The sequence below is a fragment of the Aspergillus brunneoviolaceus genome (assembly GCF_003184695.1).
Source record: "Aspergillus brunneoviolaceus CBS 621.78 unplaced genomic scaffold BO95scaffold_4, whole genome shotgun sequence".
NCBI classification, from domain to species: Eukaryota; Fungi; Ascomycota; class Eurotiomycetes; order Eurotiales; family Aspergillaceae; genus Aspergillus; species Aspergillus brunneoviolaceus.
Window position 1 is genome coordinate 113,070 of NW_020290734.1, and position 16,949 is coordinate 130,018.

General features: G+C 52.8%; 5 protein-coding genes across 5 annotated transcripts; 3 read left to right on the forward strand and 2 right to left on the reverse strand.

Moving 5' to 3' along the window:
* Positions 1–3,727: 3,727 nt before the first annotated feature.
* BO95DRAFT_156030 (uncharacterized protein) lies at positions 3,728–4,525 on the reverse strand. Its single transcript, XM_025580684.1, has one exon. It carries the CDS (start codon positions 4,334–4,336, stop codon positions 3,884–3,886), a length of 453 nt encoding a protein of 150 aa, XP_025447002.1. The 5' UTR covers positions 4,337–4,525; the 3' UTR covers positions 3,728–3,883.
* A 961-nt stretch (positions 4,526–5,486) lies between these two features.
* BO95DRAFT_346258 (5'-methylthioadenosine/S-adenosylhomocysteine nucleosidase family protein) lies at positions 5,487–6,452 on the reverse strand (the record flags this gene model as incomplete). The annotated part of the gene is made up of 1 exon (XM_025581991.1): positions 5,487–6,452. A coding segment is annotated over one exon (966 nt), but the record flags the coding sequence as incomplete, so codon positions are not given.
* Positions 6,453–8,494: 2,042 nt separating this feature from the next.
* BO95DRAFT_458968 (uncharacterized protein) lies at positions 8,495–11,408 on the forward strand (the record flags this gene model as incomplete). The annotated part of the gene is made up of 3 exons (XM_025588605.1): positions 8,495–8,759; positions 8,840–9,626; positions 9,677–11,408. 3 exons carry the CDS (start codon positions 8,495–8,497, stop codon positions 11,406–11,408), a joined length of 2,784 nt encoding a protein of 927 aa, XP_025447004.1.
* A 357-nt stretch (positions 11,409–11,765) lies between these two features.
* On the forward strand, positions 11,766–12,755 carry BO95DRAFT_449339 (uncharacterized protein; the record flags this gene model as incomplete). The annotated part of the gene is made up of 1 exon (XM_025587943.1): positions 11,766–12,755. One exon carries the CDS (start codon positions 11,766–11,768, stop codon positions 12,753–12,755), a length of 990 nt encoding a protein of 329 aa, XP_025447005.1.
* Positions 12,756–13,718: 963 nt separating this feature from the next.
* Positions 13,719–15,095, forward strand: BO95DRAFT_379511 (uncharacterized protein). Its single transcript, XM_025583322.1, has 4 exons — positions 13,719–13,972; positions 14,036–14,203; positions 14,277–14,315; positions 14,442–15,095. Exons 1-4 carry the CDS (start codon positions 13,812–13,814, stop codon positions 14,797–14,799), a joined length of 726 nt encoding a protein of 241 aa, XP_025447006.1. The 5' UTR covers positions 13,719–13,811; the 3' UTR covers positions 14,800–15,095.
* The last annotated feature ends 1,854 nt before the right edge of the window (positions 15,096–16,949 follow it).

Genomic DNA, 16,949 nt, shown 5'->3' on the forward strand with positions numbered 1-16,949 from the left:
AACGAGTCCGATATGTGGGATTTTCCGAACACCGTCGTTGACATCAGCACGCATGCCCCGTAGATAGTGACGGGCTAGACTTCAAACCCTCCTCCCCTTGGTATTGGGTCTATGGAAGACTCTGTGCTAGTTTATGACGAAGCAGAGAGTCTCGCCTACTCAGGTGCCCATCGGGATCATCTGTATGAATCCAGTTACCGATATCAATATCGTGCCAAAAGCATATATAAAACATGCAGCGTTACCGACGGGACCGTTTGCCAATATGCCCTAGACACATCGTGTGACAACCTGGGGTGTGAGGCGAGTCGCGTGGTGAGTAGGTCTCGTCTGGCTCAAAGACAATCAAATGGACTCCAACTCAGATTCTACATTGAACGACAACGGCAATGACCACTACACACGCTCACAACGACCCTTTTCACCGCGATATGTTGAGACGTGTAGTGTTGTTGTGAATATGTGAAAAGAACTGAGGGGATTCCACTGATACGGTCGTGCACCTGGTACAGAGAATTCCTCGTGCCGTCGCCCGACGAGTTGGTGATTCGGTTCGATCATGTCGGGGTCAGTCGAGACCCATGGTGTTCTTCCATATCGTATGGTTGTATCGCCAGAATTTGTGATTAGTTGGGGAACTCAAGACGGCCGTCTTGACTTTTTCTTCAGAACCATGAAATGGGATCTCGAACTTTTGAGCGATGGAATTCGGACCCAGAAGCATGTCTCGGTTCGCCTGCGGGGAAAATACTTCATTATGGTGGAGGATCAACTGGTCTTGGCCTTTGTTTGCTAGCTACTGTGAAGGGTTTCTCTTGGTTTACCAATTGTGCTGTTTGCCGGGCGTATTTAAAGCTGCACTTGCTCTATTTGACCTCGAATGCTCAACCACCACACCTGAGCGGGAAAGGAAAACTCCCAAGAGAAAGAAACACGAGCGTTTCAGATCGCCCAGGGAGGAAGACCGAAAGCGTCTGCGTATGTTGGAATGGCAGAACCAAATGTTGACCAAACATCTTCGAGGTCAGACACCAACACAGACTCCGACTCTTACTCGTCCTCAGCAGTTCCCAGCTTTTCCAAATGCGTTTGATGCATATATCAATCCACAGTACAGCACCGACCCACACCCCCACTGGCGATTAGCAGCGGATGCTCAGGACAAAACACTACATTGTTGGGAGGCGGAGTTGTTACAGCGACAGAGATCCGGGTTGGGGTCCCGTGCCAATACCAAAATTCCCTACAGACGATAGGTTGCTGCTATCACCGTCAAGCCGCGCCTGTTTGCGCAAATTGCTGCCACACTTGATTTGGCGTACTCCCCTTTCCACCAGAACTTTAAAGCCACTGGAGCAAATACACCGAAGACAAGCATGACTGCAAGGAAGTGTATTGTTCGTCGGGTCCGCTGACTCAGAGAACAAGTGCCGAGGAGATGCTAAGAGACAAACTATCAAGATACTGAAAAAGTGATTGTTCAAGGACATGAAAAATGAGCTAGGTCGGGGTTTGCTTTCAGAATGGAGGCGATAAGGCCTGAAGGACCCAGGTACCCACGAGCTGGCCTGAAGCTCCAGATCGCCAGGAGGGTGTCTTGCGTGCGATCTCTAAGAGCATTCACAAGACGCAGTCTATTGCCGAAAGGCTATCTGTGATTATCCGTCTCAGATACACCCAGGTAACCTCCAGCGTACTTCGTTTCGACGGCTTGCTTCTTCTTGACTGCTGCTACCCCATGTAGCAGTGTGGGCTCTAGTCGCGCTGTAGTCTGACTGGCTTAATATACCAGCTTAGAACTGCGACATAGACTGAATCAAACCACAAAACAATGGTCAAGCACCCTTGCAATATTGGGTATTAGCGATTCTCCTCGGGCTCTTTCTGAAAAGCTCAGGCAAAGCTCCAACCGACCACCAGAGAGCGCTCTTGGTACCCGGGAATCAAGACAACCTGGATGCAGCTATGTCCAAACTCGCTCAATGTACGATCAATCGTCGGACACAACAGCCGGTGGCTCTAGTGTATGAGACAGACCCCTAAGAGACACCTCGGTGAAAACGGCCTTATGATCGAATAAGTAAGCGTGCAATGCGTCTTTTCTGGTTGATGGCAGTTGCGGCCTTCCTAGGAAATCTGTGTCATCTCTCTCTCCAATGGCAGCGGTTGAATGTTGCGTCTGCTGCTACTGCTGCTGTGACAGCAGCAGCAGCCGAGATAGAAGGACGAAAGTATCCAAGGTTGTTTTGGTTGGCGTCTTGCGTCTTTTTTCTTTTTCTGCTCCCGTCCGATTTTCTTTCCTGATCCCTTCATCCTCTACTTCAACCACCCACATCTGCCATTTGCCTCAACAGCGCACTGAGTCCGAAGCTTTGCGTATCTGTATACAATCAACACTGGATCTGTCATACACCTTCAAGACCTCATGCCACTCATGCCTTTTGCGCCCAAACACTGGGGTAGCGTTCCCCAGCCGTTCTGGAGGAAGTTCGGTGGCTGTTCCATGGCTTCGACCCAGATGAGTCGGAGGCACATGTAGAGGCTGCACGACGCTCCTCCAAGTTTGCGGTTGCGTGCTCAGCTCCGTGCGGGAATCCTCGTGACTCAACTTAGGGCACAACAGCGCTTGCAATAAGGACTGCAATACATGGCAGATCTATTTTGCATCCAGGTGTTCGCGATATGCATCTCTGCGTTTCTCGAAGAGGTGCGACAACTGCCCCTGCTCCGGTAACAATTACTTGCCTGTGATCCGACTGCCCTACATCCTTGTCTAATGCCGACGGAGTATTGCCCAGCACGTTAAAGCAACTGAAGAGGCTCTATTTGGTTTTCGTCCTAGAAGAGGAAGGGGACATGCCCACGGTCTCCATACCATTTGTCGGTCGCAGGGAACTATCTTCGTACTACCCAAAGCTGCTAGGGGAAGAAAGCTTGCTTTAAGACCAGATCACTCTCGTATGTTCGGGCTTGTCGAAAAGTACTTTTACCCGCCGAATTCGGAGAAGCATGGCTGTGTTGCGTTTGATGGGGGATGGAGGTATCAATACGCATGCGACACGCATGACAGCCCAGCGCCAGACCCCAAAGGCAATGTGGGCTATCTTGGCTAATATATCGCAAGAAAAAGCTCCGCCGCGCGAATTACAAGATCGAACCGGCAATCTTCCCAGTGGTTCGTACAATATTTGGTGATTCTAAACCGACTCGAATAGAAGTGCTTCTTCTGCCAATTGTCATGAAGAAAAATCAGCTCAAAGGTGTCTGTCTAGAGCTTGTCATGATTGACCACATGCAGCACGGCGATGACATTATATTGGGTCTGGAAAGTCAGTTGTGAATTGATCACGAATGCGAATCGCAAGCGCGTGGCTTCCCCAAACCGAATGAGCGCCCAACAGAGCATAATGGAGCTCAGAGGCCTGAGACGATGTGTTTGTGGCAGAAACGCGGACGATCGCGGATCAGCCACAATGGTTCCAGTCCATAAGGACGTCAAGCAGTTGTTTTGTGCAATCAACAGCACTGCAGACGGCAGCGAATCGGGTCGGCCTCATTTCAAAGGTTCCTAAACCATATTCCAAGCTCAATATGCATCTTCCGTATCCTTGATATTTCAAAGCATTCATCAACCATGCTCCACAAAAGGCTCCCCGTGGCTGTCTAGCTCGGATACCACACGCAAAAGAAAATCTGGGGTTGACATGTTGAACACACATGTTCAAAGCACCGCGTGAGACTTTTGTATCCTCCACTTGTTTGCCAAATATTGCATGGGCTTCGGCGTCATCGCATGTCCACCGGTGGAAAGAAAAACGGCCCAGCCCCCTTCGACACAGACCCAAGAACAGAGTCGAGCCGACAACGACTCCTTGATGCACCGTTACGCTCTTTTATTCGCCTGACACGAGGCGGAACCGAGTGCCGCCCTCGAAACGTCATTAGAAGCAACCGTCTTTTGAAAAGACCTGAGCTTTTGCAAGACGTCTGTATGAATGTGTTTCAGCCAAGGGGCAGTGCCAATGCAACTCCTGTCATGGCTCAATGCTTTGCAGAGCCGAATCCATCGCCGAGCACACCAGCCAGACCCGAGGGATGGTGCCAAATCACCTCTATCACCATGGCACAGAAGAAGGATTAGTAGGACAGTCGGAGATAGAATACGAGGTGCGTGCCTGTCACCGCTGTGTGCGTTCAGGGTTAGCGTGCTCCCTCGTCGCTTCGGCGGCGGGGGAGACCTGCTGTTCGCGCTGCCGCATGCACAAGCGTAGAGCCGTTGGGTGCACCCCCGTAAGTTCCCCACATTCCCGTTGTTTGGCAAGGCTGACCCGGCCATTTGCCGCAGTTACTGGTTGACGATTCGATCGCGGATATGATCATCGCTTTGGTGCGGGCCGTGGCCGCGGGCGAGGCGGACGAGGCGGAGCGTCAGTCCCACTTCTTCCGGGACGAGTACGTCAATCCGGCCTTTCCAACAATGGATAGACAGGAAGCTTGACATGAGGCAATATCTAGGGCCGTATCATTCAAATCAGCAATTTGCCGATTGGGCATCCGACAATGGACCTTCAGTTATCCTAAGGCGGACAGCCTGCGTGCCTCACTTCGCATGGAAAGAGATCAGCCTGCGACTGGAGATTTGTATCAGTCGAATGCAGACACTCAAAGGTGTTGAATCATACAATCGAGCATTTGTCGCCGGCAGAATTGACTACTCACTGCGGCATGGTGCTGCCGTGGCTTTGGCCCCAGTCAAATGGCTGTGCCAGTGAGGAATTTTGAGCCTCGGTGATAAGATGCTTCCCTTTCTCAAGCCGGGAAGCTACCAATTCGACACCTAGGTACGCTGGGCTGCATTGATCTGGGGGGGTTGAAGGGCTCATTATTCCGACAGATGCTCGAGGGTTTATCTGAGTCAATCCTCAGACCTTGAACATACCGACGAAACTTTCAGTGCGGTTACGAGATTGTCCACAAAAGAGGCGGCCTTGGAACGCAAACCGACATTGTCGGATTCCTTACACTAAAGCTATCGCGGTTTGTAAAGCTGTCGCAGCCCATCAGCGCGTGCCGACGTTCGTGCGCGGACGCGGCAGCCTTCGGTTGCAAGATCGGACGCTAAGTCCCTGGTAGAAAGATCTATTCCACTATGGGGCCGACGTAGCCTCTTAAGCGCGTGATGAAGTTGAGTGCCCTTGTTGCCGATCCAATCATGTCGACAAGCATGGCGAGCAGTAAATCATTTGTCTAGGGTCCCACGAAACCATCCACTCTGGTCAGCAAGCCGAATGAGGTCCTATCACCACGATCCAGAGCCTCTGCTATGGAAACCAGAAAGCTGTTTGGAAAAAAATGGAAGAGGATTCACGAACGGCTGAAGGGCAGTACTAAGCCGTTCGTCGCCTGCAGCAGATTGGGAACGGCCTGAACTTCACTACCGGGAACGGTGCTCAAGTGACCGAAGGAGTGCGAGAGGCCCAATGGGCCAGGACCGCCTTCATACACGATGCTGCGACTGCAGCGCTATAGCCTTGCCACAGTTTATTCTTGTGACTATCAGCATAGTCGCACACTCCCTTGATGACAACAGTCGGAAATGCATCCCAAGCCCCCGCCGCTTCCATCTCAAACCCGATCACTTGATATTGCTCAACAAACCGATCGCGATCCTGCGCAGATTTCATTACGCCATCACCACATGCCACACGACCAAAGTGCACCACTGGGCGTGACGAATCAAGGTTAGCCAGACGAGACCTACTCACCACGCGACTCGCCTCACACCCCAGATTGTCACACGATGTGTCTAGGGCATATTGGCAAACTGTCCCATCGGTTACATTGCATGTTTCACATGCGCTTTTGGCACGACATTGATGTTGGTAATTGGATTCATACAGATGATCCCGATGGGCACCTGGGTAGGCGAGACTTTCGCCCGTCGCTGAGCGAAGGAGCGTTTTTAGTGTGGTACGCGTTTCATCACTTATACGATCATAATAGTAGCTGGTTTCACTTAGCATGCGCAAGAAAGAGCGCAGACGGTCCACCGGTCGCCCGAAATTATCTTCAGGGTCATCCTTCGGAACGAAGCCGTTAGCATAGTAGCGGCCGAAGTCGATCTGCTTCAGTCCGGTACTGATTATCACGTCGCCCAACACGATCTCCTTCTTTGCCCGAGAATTGTAGGGTGCACCACCGCACACTCCGACCACCAGGCAAAGGCCCACCTTTGGAAAGGTCGACTTGAGGCGCATTGTACTGTTGGCCGAATTTAGCTTTCCCATTCCGGGGAGGTGGACGATGACGACGGAAGTTTTCCCAATGCGGCCGGTTGTATATGCATTGGCATCCTTACGAGCTGCCTCAGGCAAGCTCTCATAAATCTCATCCATGACGCCCATGACTGCATTTGTTTCCAGACCCAACGCGCAGATGATGGCCACGGTATAGGTATCTGGGTCTACCTGGGAAGATAGCTCGTCATCAGACTCAGGGCAAGGACTCCAGCTTCGGGATGATCTGCGTTGATCTGCGGTGTATCGCCGTTTGACCGGGAGTGACTGAATAGAACCATTGGGATGCGAGCGTTTCCCACCGTTTAAAAGTCGCTTCTGATGGGCTAGGCTTATGGCCCGTTGATCCTTGCTCTTGCTCAAGGACAAAAGAAGATTGTCTATCTCTTCAATATCGGCGTTGAACTCTTCTGCCAACTGATCCTCGATAGGTGACACGACTTGGTCATATAACAATCGACAGAGATGTTCTGGGCTGGCCTTTTCGGAGTCCCAAACATCCCAGTTCACACAAGCTCCAACTGCATTACGGTATCTGGTACTCATATCCCATTCGGACTGCTCCCATAATCGCTGCGCGGTGAAGAGGTCGGCATTGGGATCCTCTGCCCCGTCGAGGGGCATATCCGTTGTATCGCGCAACTCGCTGATATGCTTACCGAACCATAACTCAAGCAGGATGATTCCGAGAGAGAGAACAAACGGACTCGAATGAGCCAGGTCCTGCCAATCATGCGTCTCTTCATCTCTGTCCTCTTGCTGTGCCGGGCGAGTGGCAATCAATGGCCGAGGAACGACCTGGCCCTGGTCTGTTTGCATGAAGATGACACGCGTCGAGGTTAAAGTCGTCGGCAACCAACGAGTCTCATAGAGCTGCAAAGCGGAATGAGCAAGAATCACAGCGAGAATCCGGCGCAGCTTTAGCGGCAACGGTGGCGTCATCCGTAGGACTTCGTCAAGTGTCAACGCTTGATCGTATGTGGACGCCGAGGCTCGCTCACGGGGAGGTGGTCTCTTGACCATTTTGCCGCCCTCGATACCCAGGTTGAGAATTGACATATTGCTTGCTGGAAGCGCGAGACAAATTGACTCTATTGCGATGTCGCGCGACGGAGGTCTATTGGAAGCCGCAGTGAGTGTGAATCTGATGGCAATTTGCTCTTTAGGGCTCAGGTTCAAATCACGCTGGCAGGAAGACACAGAAGTGCTCATACTTGGATCCGGAAGAGTCACGTTGACAATACTCTCGAACCACTTGTAGGAGGAGGCGGAGGCCTTGGTAAAAAGCATTTTGAAATTGAGCTGGACACGCGAAGGATCCGGATGGGAATGAGTCTGAAGATAAAGCATTGAGCCATGACAGGAGTTGCATTGGCACTGCCCCTTGGCTGAAACACATTCATACAGAAGTCTTGCAAAAGCTCGGGTCTTTTCGAAAGACGGTTGCTTCTTATGACGTTTTGAGGGCGGCACTGGTGTCTCATCGCTACAAAGACGGTCCAATTCGCGAGCGCATTGGCTAAATTTGCTCACTGTGGCGTACTGATTCCCCTCGGTAGAACACAATTCAAAATCGGTACAGGAGATGGTGCCAGCCCGGATGCCTTCGAGTAAAGGATAGAACGAGTTGGCCTAGTCACGATTGCTCAGTAAAGACCTCATCGATATCCGAACTGCCCGACCTAATGATTACCTCGGTAGAAGCTCGGTCCTGTCGCAACATGCTCCCAAGAATCCCCAGCATCTCCGTTATTTGTTCCACGCAAGCATTCCTCACTTCTGTCGCTGATTCGGGAGAGAGAGATGCAGCGATGGTGGGTTGTCGTAGGCCCAGGAGAATGAGATCGGCCTCGAACAAAACGTAGGGAATGCGTTTGTCTGCATTGTCGCGGTATTGCGTGACCCGTTGGCTGGCGATGGAAGCAAAGTGGGGTAAAACAGCTTGGAATAGCGAGAATAGTTCACCAGGAGGTTGATCCACCTTCCCTGATGCGAAAGCCATCAAGTCGGATATAAGAATAAGAATAATCTTGCCATGAGTGACACGGTGGGATGGTGAGTGGTGAGTGTAGGAAAGTCAGCCTCGCTGACTAGTGCTGATGCCACGTGACAGCCCACGTTTTTCCTTCCCCTCCTTCCCCATCTTAGTTAATTCAAGCTCTTAGTTATCTGGAGGATTCCAGATCTGCAGCCCGGCCATGGAAGACCCTGAAGACCCCGAAAAGCGTCAGATTACGGTACTGGCTCAAAGCGCGGTCATCGCTTTGCAAAAGTGCCTCCAAGTCTCGGGATCTTTCTCCCACTTGGCTGAAGCTCAGCTCGCGCGCTTTAACCTGTGGGCTACCAATATAGGTGTTTTCGCCAGATATAAAGCATCCTTGGAGTATCGACTGAGGGACAGCCCAGACGTTCAGAGAATCATCATCAACCTGCTCGAGATTTTGGCTCTATATGCCGGTCAGGGTGCGTAATCAAGCGATAACCTCGCCTACAATGTCTTGCTTCACCGACTTGGGAAGCACTGCAAGCTGATATGTGTACAGCTCTTCGTACCGAGTTGGAGGGATCTAGCTCCAATAATGACGAAGCAAGACGCTCAGAAATATCGACTAAGTGTGAGGCCACTACTCCGGGACGCGACATCAGTAACACAACGCCTTGCTATCCAGGTTTTCAAATTCAACCTCTGAAAAACTTGTCCATCGTGCCGGCATATCAAGCCGTGGAGGACACCATCACTCGTCTTCACCACCTTTCAATTGCAATACGTAATGCTGGAGTTAGAAATCCTTATTCGCGCATCACTCGTTTGATTATCCTTGACGAAGATGGCAATGATATCAACCAAGCCTTTGAATCCTTCATATCCCAGGTGCTGAAACTCCGACACTCTCGCTTGTCGGAAGCCTTGCGATCTCGGCTTGCGGATGCTATTTGCTTTCGACGACGTCGGTTTCTGTACAACAAGCCGTCGCCAAAGAAGTATCAAGGTGGCTTCGTCGCCCCGGTTCTGCCAAGTGGCCGGGGGGTCTACCACATACCGACCCCACCAGCCAGCCGGAAGCGACCCTCAATACCAGATGCTCCGCTTCCTTCGCCAGCACGAGCCCCTACGACTCGAACGGCGTCTACCTTTTATCCTCAACGGTTTCAGTACCCACGCTCATCGGAACCGTCTGTGGTGTCTACAGCAACACCGAGTTCTCACATTCCACGAATGAATGAACACATTCCCAAGCCCCCATCGGTAGCTTCCGGACAGAAAGAGGCGCAATGCCCATACTGTCCTTTTGTCATCAACATCAAGTATCTGACTGGCACTCGATGGATGTAAGTAAGTGAACATGATTTACAAGCCTTCATACGCTGAACTTTGGTAGAAAGCACTTTCAGGATGACCTGGAGCCGTACATCTGTCTCTTCGAAGACTGTACGAGCCCTCGTGAGCTGTTCTCTTCCGCTGAGCAATGGCTGGCGCACATGAAAGCCCATCCAGCACCATCGACGGAATGGATCTGCTCAATGCGCCATGCATCGTCAGATCGGACAGTAATGAAGAGTGCCGAGGAGTTCGCGATTCATGTCAGAGAAATGCATTCTGGACGTTTCACCGATATGCAGATCAAGAAGCTTCAGATCCGAGCCGCGCGACCCGGTCCCGTGTTTCCCAGTTGTCCATTTTGTGACTGGTTGGAGCATCCGGATCCCGAAAAGCCAAAAGTCTCTGGTGGACCGACACCTATGGAGGAACACATTGCTGACCACCTGTTCGACTTGGCCCTTTTGTCGCTTCCGCCGATACAGAATAACGAGAACAGCGACGAAGAAGTAAGGGACAGTCTGGCGAATATATCGATCGTTAGTGGCGACCGCCACAGTGCGCTGTCGCAGAATTTATCGGGCCTTGAATTCAGCAGCTACCGGAGCCCCTCACCCGCTAATGAAGCTATGTATACATCTAAACATAGTCACATCTCTCCTGTTCCCAGTGTTGATGCTCTCAGCTATCAACCTGATTCGCCTCATCCCCGGAATAGTTCGTCTCCATTTGACCAGAGTCCGAGACCTCTTCCCACAAGCGACGATCCAAATTCTCAAAATCCTTCCAGGTGCAGATGGCATGATTGCTTTTACTCCTGCACATGGGGCTCTCAGGGTACCCTGCTCAAACACATAAAAGACGAGCATGTCGCACACCTTGGATTCCGCTGTCCGCTAGAAGGATGTAGTACATCATACAGTTTGCAGGAAGATCTGATGCACCATATCAAAGTCACCCACGGTGGGCTAGTTGTGGATAATGCCGAAGTCGATCCGTTTGAAGTTGTCGAGGAGCTGGAACAGAAAGCTCTGCAAACATCGGGGCAACCGCTCATATGCAGGTGGGATGATTGTCCACAGCGCGAACCTTTCTTTTCATCGCACTCCTTGCTTTTCCACATCGACCGCGACCACGTCGTGCCCGAGAATGGTGACTATTCTGGGAGCATTCGTGATTTGGATCCGTCATTGATGTCCGCTCCCAAAAACCCCAAGGACTATGACGCCGTCTTCAATGACCATTTCGAAATCGAGCCCCCACGAAGAGAGAATTCTGTGGAAGAATTGCCGGGGCAGGAGTCGGAAGTGATCAAATGCATCTGCGGCCTCAGCCACGATGACGGTCAGACAATATACTGCGAAAGATGCTATACATGGCAACACATCGTGTGCTACTACGGCGATAATCTATTCCCGGACGAGCATATGTGCGGAGACTGCCAGCCCCGTCCTCTCAATGCCCAGCGCGCACGAGCTCTGCAAGAAGCTCAACTCGAGGCGGCATCAACAGCAACCCGGCGTCAAGAAGAGGAGAATCAAAAGGCACGAAAGCGCCGCAGGAGAAAAGATCGGGATCTTGGTGAAACAGGCAGCGACTCTAGGGCTGCTTCAAGCCCTCTCCCCCGACGCAACGAGCCTGATGCCGGGATGGTTTTTTTTCCAAGCGAGAGCGCACCGATCCGAAAGCGCAGACGCCAGGTCCCCTCAGCTCCGATTTTGATGTCTACAGACATCTTAGAGAAGGAACCCCCAAGCAAGAAGCCTCCCGGTAGCGAGCATCAAGAGCTATGAAGCAAGACGAAGGCTAAGCACAACCAGGCGCTGGAGCGAGGGCGGAAGCAGTTCTGGCAAACCGATTACCGCGTCAATGGCTCTCGGCCCATCGAGTGATGATCAAACTTACAATGCTGCGATTACACTCAGAGTTCTTACCAAGACCGTCTTTTATCTAATGTGGCGTGCTAATCACTGGTTTAGGTGACGTTGGAGTGGGGGTGACGATCTGCGACAAATGAATTTCGGACCGTGCCACCAAGGTACGCGAGGGACCTTGAGGCCGCCGCCTCCGTCACATAAATGAAAGACAATAGCGAAATACTCTTCCCCTCTCGAAAGTCTATCGCAGTGTCTGCAATACGCTACATCATTATGCATTGCCTGCTAGACAAACTACCATTGGAGCTTCTGGAGCTCATCTGCGACGAGCTCGAAACTCAAGATCTAGCCTCTCTGCTGGGAACATGTCGCCATACATACAACCGAACAATCCACCGCCTGGCTCAACGCTACTCGGAGATCCACCTCGATTTCTCCAAGGGGAGCCTCAGTCAAATCCACGCGATCGCAAACAACGAGATTATGCGACAGCATGTTCAGCGGTTGGTGGTCATGGCCCCCGAACCATTTCTGGGGCGCAATCTCGAATGGCAGCGCAGCGCCGCAGGCCATATTTTCAACCCACTTGAAAATCCCACTATCCGACAGTTCCGCAACAATCTGGTCGACAGGCTGGTCAATTGCCGATCGTTTGTAATCTCACCACTAGGCAACCATCTTGCGCCCGACGAGGACGAGATGAATGTATCCTATGACCAAAACTTCACCCCCGACGACGCCGCGAGCATCCTGCTTGACATTATCGCCGATACTGCTTTGCCCGTGAAGCTATTCTGGTATGGCAGGGGAACGAACTATAGGTCCGAACTCATGAACATTCAGAGATTGCCAAAAACGCTCTTCCTCAGTCCAGGCTTTCGTGCCGGATGGGGATCCCTCACAAACCTCCATCTGGAGCACAAACTCACGCCACACAACTATTCCTTCCTTTTGAATATGCTGCTCAGCACGCCGAATCTTCGGAAACTCTATCTCAGTCTGACACCTAAAGACTTGGCCATCGAATTCTACTCGTATGTCGCCAAGTCAGAGTCTTTATCCTGCCTGTTGGAACGGATATCGCTCTGCTGTACAGCTATCCGGTCATCAGATCTCATGCACATCCTCGATCGGTCTCGACATACGTTGAAGCGGTTGATCCTTTCTGACGTTGGAGGCTTGTCGGGGAGCTTACCGCAGTTGCAGGACCAGTTGTCTGGCTTCCCCTGTCTGGAGAAGGTGGACTTAAGAATGTGCCAATGATCAATCATTATGCACGGTACCAAATGAGATACGAATTACGCCTTCTACCTGCCCCACACATCCTTTCGCCACCGTCATACCTGCTGCAGGTGCGGGTTTTACTCTGCGATGTAATATATACCCACCACCAACACCCTGCTCGCACCCAGGACGACGCCACCAGATGGCGTCTTTCACAGGACTGTCTTCTGAATCCTGACGAACAACACAGCCTTTCTTCACGTGCACGCCTTCCGCAGCCCGGGCAGTCATCAAGACTTGCCCCAAGGTCTTGAAAGAGGATTAAGCAGCTGTCACGGCCTGTTAGCGACCCCGGAATCTGCAGGCTGGTTGTTGAGTTATGATTGTTCGCTTGCTGTCTCGGTCATGGCATTTCGGCCATCGTCGACCCAGGTTTCCAAATTTAGAATTATAATCCAAGAAAGTTCCTCTATCTTCGAATCTTCATTAGCTCTCTGATGCCCTCCTAGAACACGGGTCTTAGTTCGATGGCATTCCCTAGCATTGCTGTTGAAGACAAGTCCACATCTCAATGCTGTATACTACGGAATTAACAGATCAGACTACCAACAGGGGGACGAGCACGTCTATAAACCCTTCCCCCAGGGTCGAGGGTTGCTTCGAATGCGACCCAGTTGCGGGGACGATCTTGGCACAAATGACCCACACTTGTCTAGTTGGCGAAGGCCGATTAATTTGACGAGACAGGAGACAACCCTGTCACCTTAGGGAATGATGCTCTTACTACGCAGATTACTGCCCGGACATCCCTGAATACTCCGATAACCCGAGCCTGGCGTCCAATGTACATGTAGACTCGGATCTCGGGAAGGTCGGACGAAAGCCTCGAAGGAATGCTCTCCACCAAGGCCAAAAATAGAATATGGCGCCACGTGTAATTCTCTGTTCATTCTTCCATATACCCGTCACCGCCAATGTTTAGGCGCGTGAAAGCCGCAAAATGGCATTTTCTTCAACCAAGGTCCCATAACATATCATTCCCGTGCAATCGTTCGAATCACGCCACCCTGTGACCCCACGCACAACAACCTTCCAATGCATAAGTTGACTTCCTCGCTTGACCCGTTATACTCTTCTGGTGGGAAGGGATCCATGCGGTATTTCTTTCTTCACGGGGGTTACTCTCGGTTACCTTTCCCCGATGATGAGGTTTCAGTCGAGGCCAAGGTTCTAGTCTTCAATGGACAGGGCAAGATGTAGGCCGCGACATTCTTATGTACGAACCACTTTCGAGTTCGTTCGCTAATTGCGATTCATAGTGTATTCGACCACAGCGCAGATGAACCAACCTCTCAGTACCGCTTCATCAGCCGCGCCTTGGTATCTGTTGATGACCGACAAGACGCCTACGTACCCGCTAGAACCTTCGTAGAAACATTATTGAAGAACATTTCCATCCCCACACTGCTATTCGCTGAGATTCCACGGTGGGTACTCACTCCTCGGCTTGCCTTGTGTTTGATCCTCTTCCCCACGGAGCCTGAGACTGAGATGATCCAGGGACCAGGTCATTGCGGGGGACACCGAGGAGGATAGCCAGTTTCTATACGTGTAAGTGTTTGGCCCCTCCCTCCTCGTCCCTTCCCTTTTTCTTCACCTTCTTTCCCCCCATGTTCCCTCCTATTCCTACCCCTCCTCCCCCAACAACCACTAACAGCCCACCAGCATCCTCGTCACCCTAGGCCGCACCGGCCTCGACCAAGCCTCCTTCCAAGACTACGAGTACCTGAAAAGCATGCTCCACAGCTTCGTGCCGCGCTTCGCGACGGTCGTCTCCCAGATCAGCGACGCGTACCTCCCCGGAGATGCGCGCAACCTCTCCGACCAGATCGCCGGCCTGATGATGCCTGACCCGGCAGCAGGGGGGACAAAGGATCTCCGCACGTTCCTTGCGCTCTACGCCAAGCGGTATGTGCATGAGGTCTTGGGCGCAGAGGAGATCCTGAAGCGGTGCCTGATGCACATGGTCAAGATGCCGTTTGAGCTGGAGTCGTCGATTCGGTATGGGCTGATTGTCAACTGAATTGGCGGAGCGTGGGTTGTTGGAGCGAGACGCTGTACATAATAGAAACTAGTGGGGTCTTGTATCTGCGGCTGGAATGTATAATATGTTGTTTTACATAGGGACTTTTGGGCATCGGATTGAGCATTATTACCGAATCGTGTGCTTCTGGGTGGTGGAGATGTACCTATGTTGGACCCGAGGGGCCGAGATCCGAGATCGCCGACGGGGGTCTAACCCACTCTAGGGCACTAATGTACGTAAGATGACTAGTTGAGATTGGATTCGAACATTGCACGGGATATAATCAAGTCGAGAAAAAGAGGAGTGGTTTCCTAGAGTGCGATTCTATCTTCAAACCAACAGCGCCATAAGAACAGCCATCACCGTTCCAACAATCGGCCCCAGCACCGACCCCTGCGCTCCCGCAGCAGCAGCGCCCGTGTATAACGCACCCGCCGCGCTCCCGGTACCGGAGGGCACAACGGCCGCGCTCATTGTATTGCCACTGTTTTGACTGCTGCTCGCGGGAATGAGACGCGCTGAGGTGGGCGAAGCAGCGTGACTGCTCGTCGCGAAGCCCAGCTGTCCGCCGGGGGTGTAGTGCGGAGCCGCCGCGCCGACGGCGGTCGATTGCGCGGCATCGGTCTTCGACACAGTGATCGTACTGACGTATCCGGTGCAGGTCCCGTCACTCGAGCAGGAGTCCACGGTGATGGTGGTCGTGTAGGTCGTATCTGCGCCGGCGCCAACGCCGCCGTTGGCTAGAGTGGCAGATGTGGGCACGGGGACAGCGGTGACGGCGTCGACGCCTTCCGCCGCAACCGAGGTCTGGACGGCTGAGGTGACCGGGACGACGATTGTGGCGACGACCAGGGTCTCAGTGGTCAGGTATGCGCCCTGCGAGGTCTGACAGTGGGAATCGTCTTCGACGCAGGCGCTGACGGTCGCGACTCGGGTGCTGAGGACGGTGGAAGTCGTCTGCGAAGGGGCATTATCGGCAGTACCGGCGCCGCCGCCGCCGCGGACTTCAGTGGGCTTGTTCGTCACGGGGTAGACGGTGGTTCCGATCACCAATGTCTCGGTGGTCGGCTGGGCGGTCTTCGATCTGGCGGGACAGTCGGTCACGGATGACGGGCACGCGGTGATTGTGGTCGTGCGCGTGGTCAGAATGGTGGACTTTGTCAGGTCCGGGCTGCTACCTGCTGCATTCACGCCGGCAGGTCCTGTAATTGCAAGGGCAGTGGGGTTCGCTCCGTGAGCACTGGTTGCGTCGGCTACCGGGCAAATGGTCGTGTAAGCCACAACTGTCTCGGTGGTGAGATAGGTAGTCCTGGAGCGGGCCGGGCAGTCAGCCACAGAAGAAGGGCAGGCGGTGATCGTCGCAGTGCGAGTGGTGAAGACGGTCGAGGTAGTGAGCTTGGGACCACTGTTGCCCTGACCATGAGCACCCGTGTCCGCAGGTGATGAGGAGATCGTGGGGACGGCTTGGACGGCGGTGGTGGCGGCTTCGGCCACAGGACAAATAGTAGTATACGCAACAATGGTCTCAGTGGTGAGATAGGTTGTTTTGGACCGAGCTGGGCAGTTGGTCACGGAGGAAGGGCATGCCGTGATTGTTGCAGTGCGGGTTGTGAACACGGTGGAGGTGGTCAGCTCAGAACCACCATTGCCCTGTTGGCCATTGGCACCAGCACCTGCAGATGAGGTGGGAACAGCTTGAGTGATGGTGGCTGCTTCGGTCACAGGGCAAATGGTAGTTGACACCACCACCGTTTCCGTGGTTACGAAGGTCGTCTTCGCGCTGACAGGGCAGTTGGGGATTGTAGTCGGGCAAGCTGTGATGGTGGCGGTCCGCGTGGTGAGGACCATAGACGTAGTGAGTTGCGGGCCTGAGGAGCTGGATGCAGCCGTGGAACCCAATTCAGCAGCACCGGTGGAAGTCAAGATTGAGGTATCAGTGATAACAGTCGACGTTGGCGCAGCTGTGGTACCCAACTGAGCGGCACCGGTGGAAGTCAAGATCGAAGTATCACTGACAACAGTCGGTGTTGGCGCAGCTGGCGTAGTTTGAACAGGCCGTGAGGAGGGAATGAAAGCGCTCGAGATTGCACTTGATGAGCAGCTACGGTGCGGCAGAGGTCGGGAGACGTAAGTCCAGTGAGGCCGCG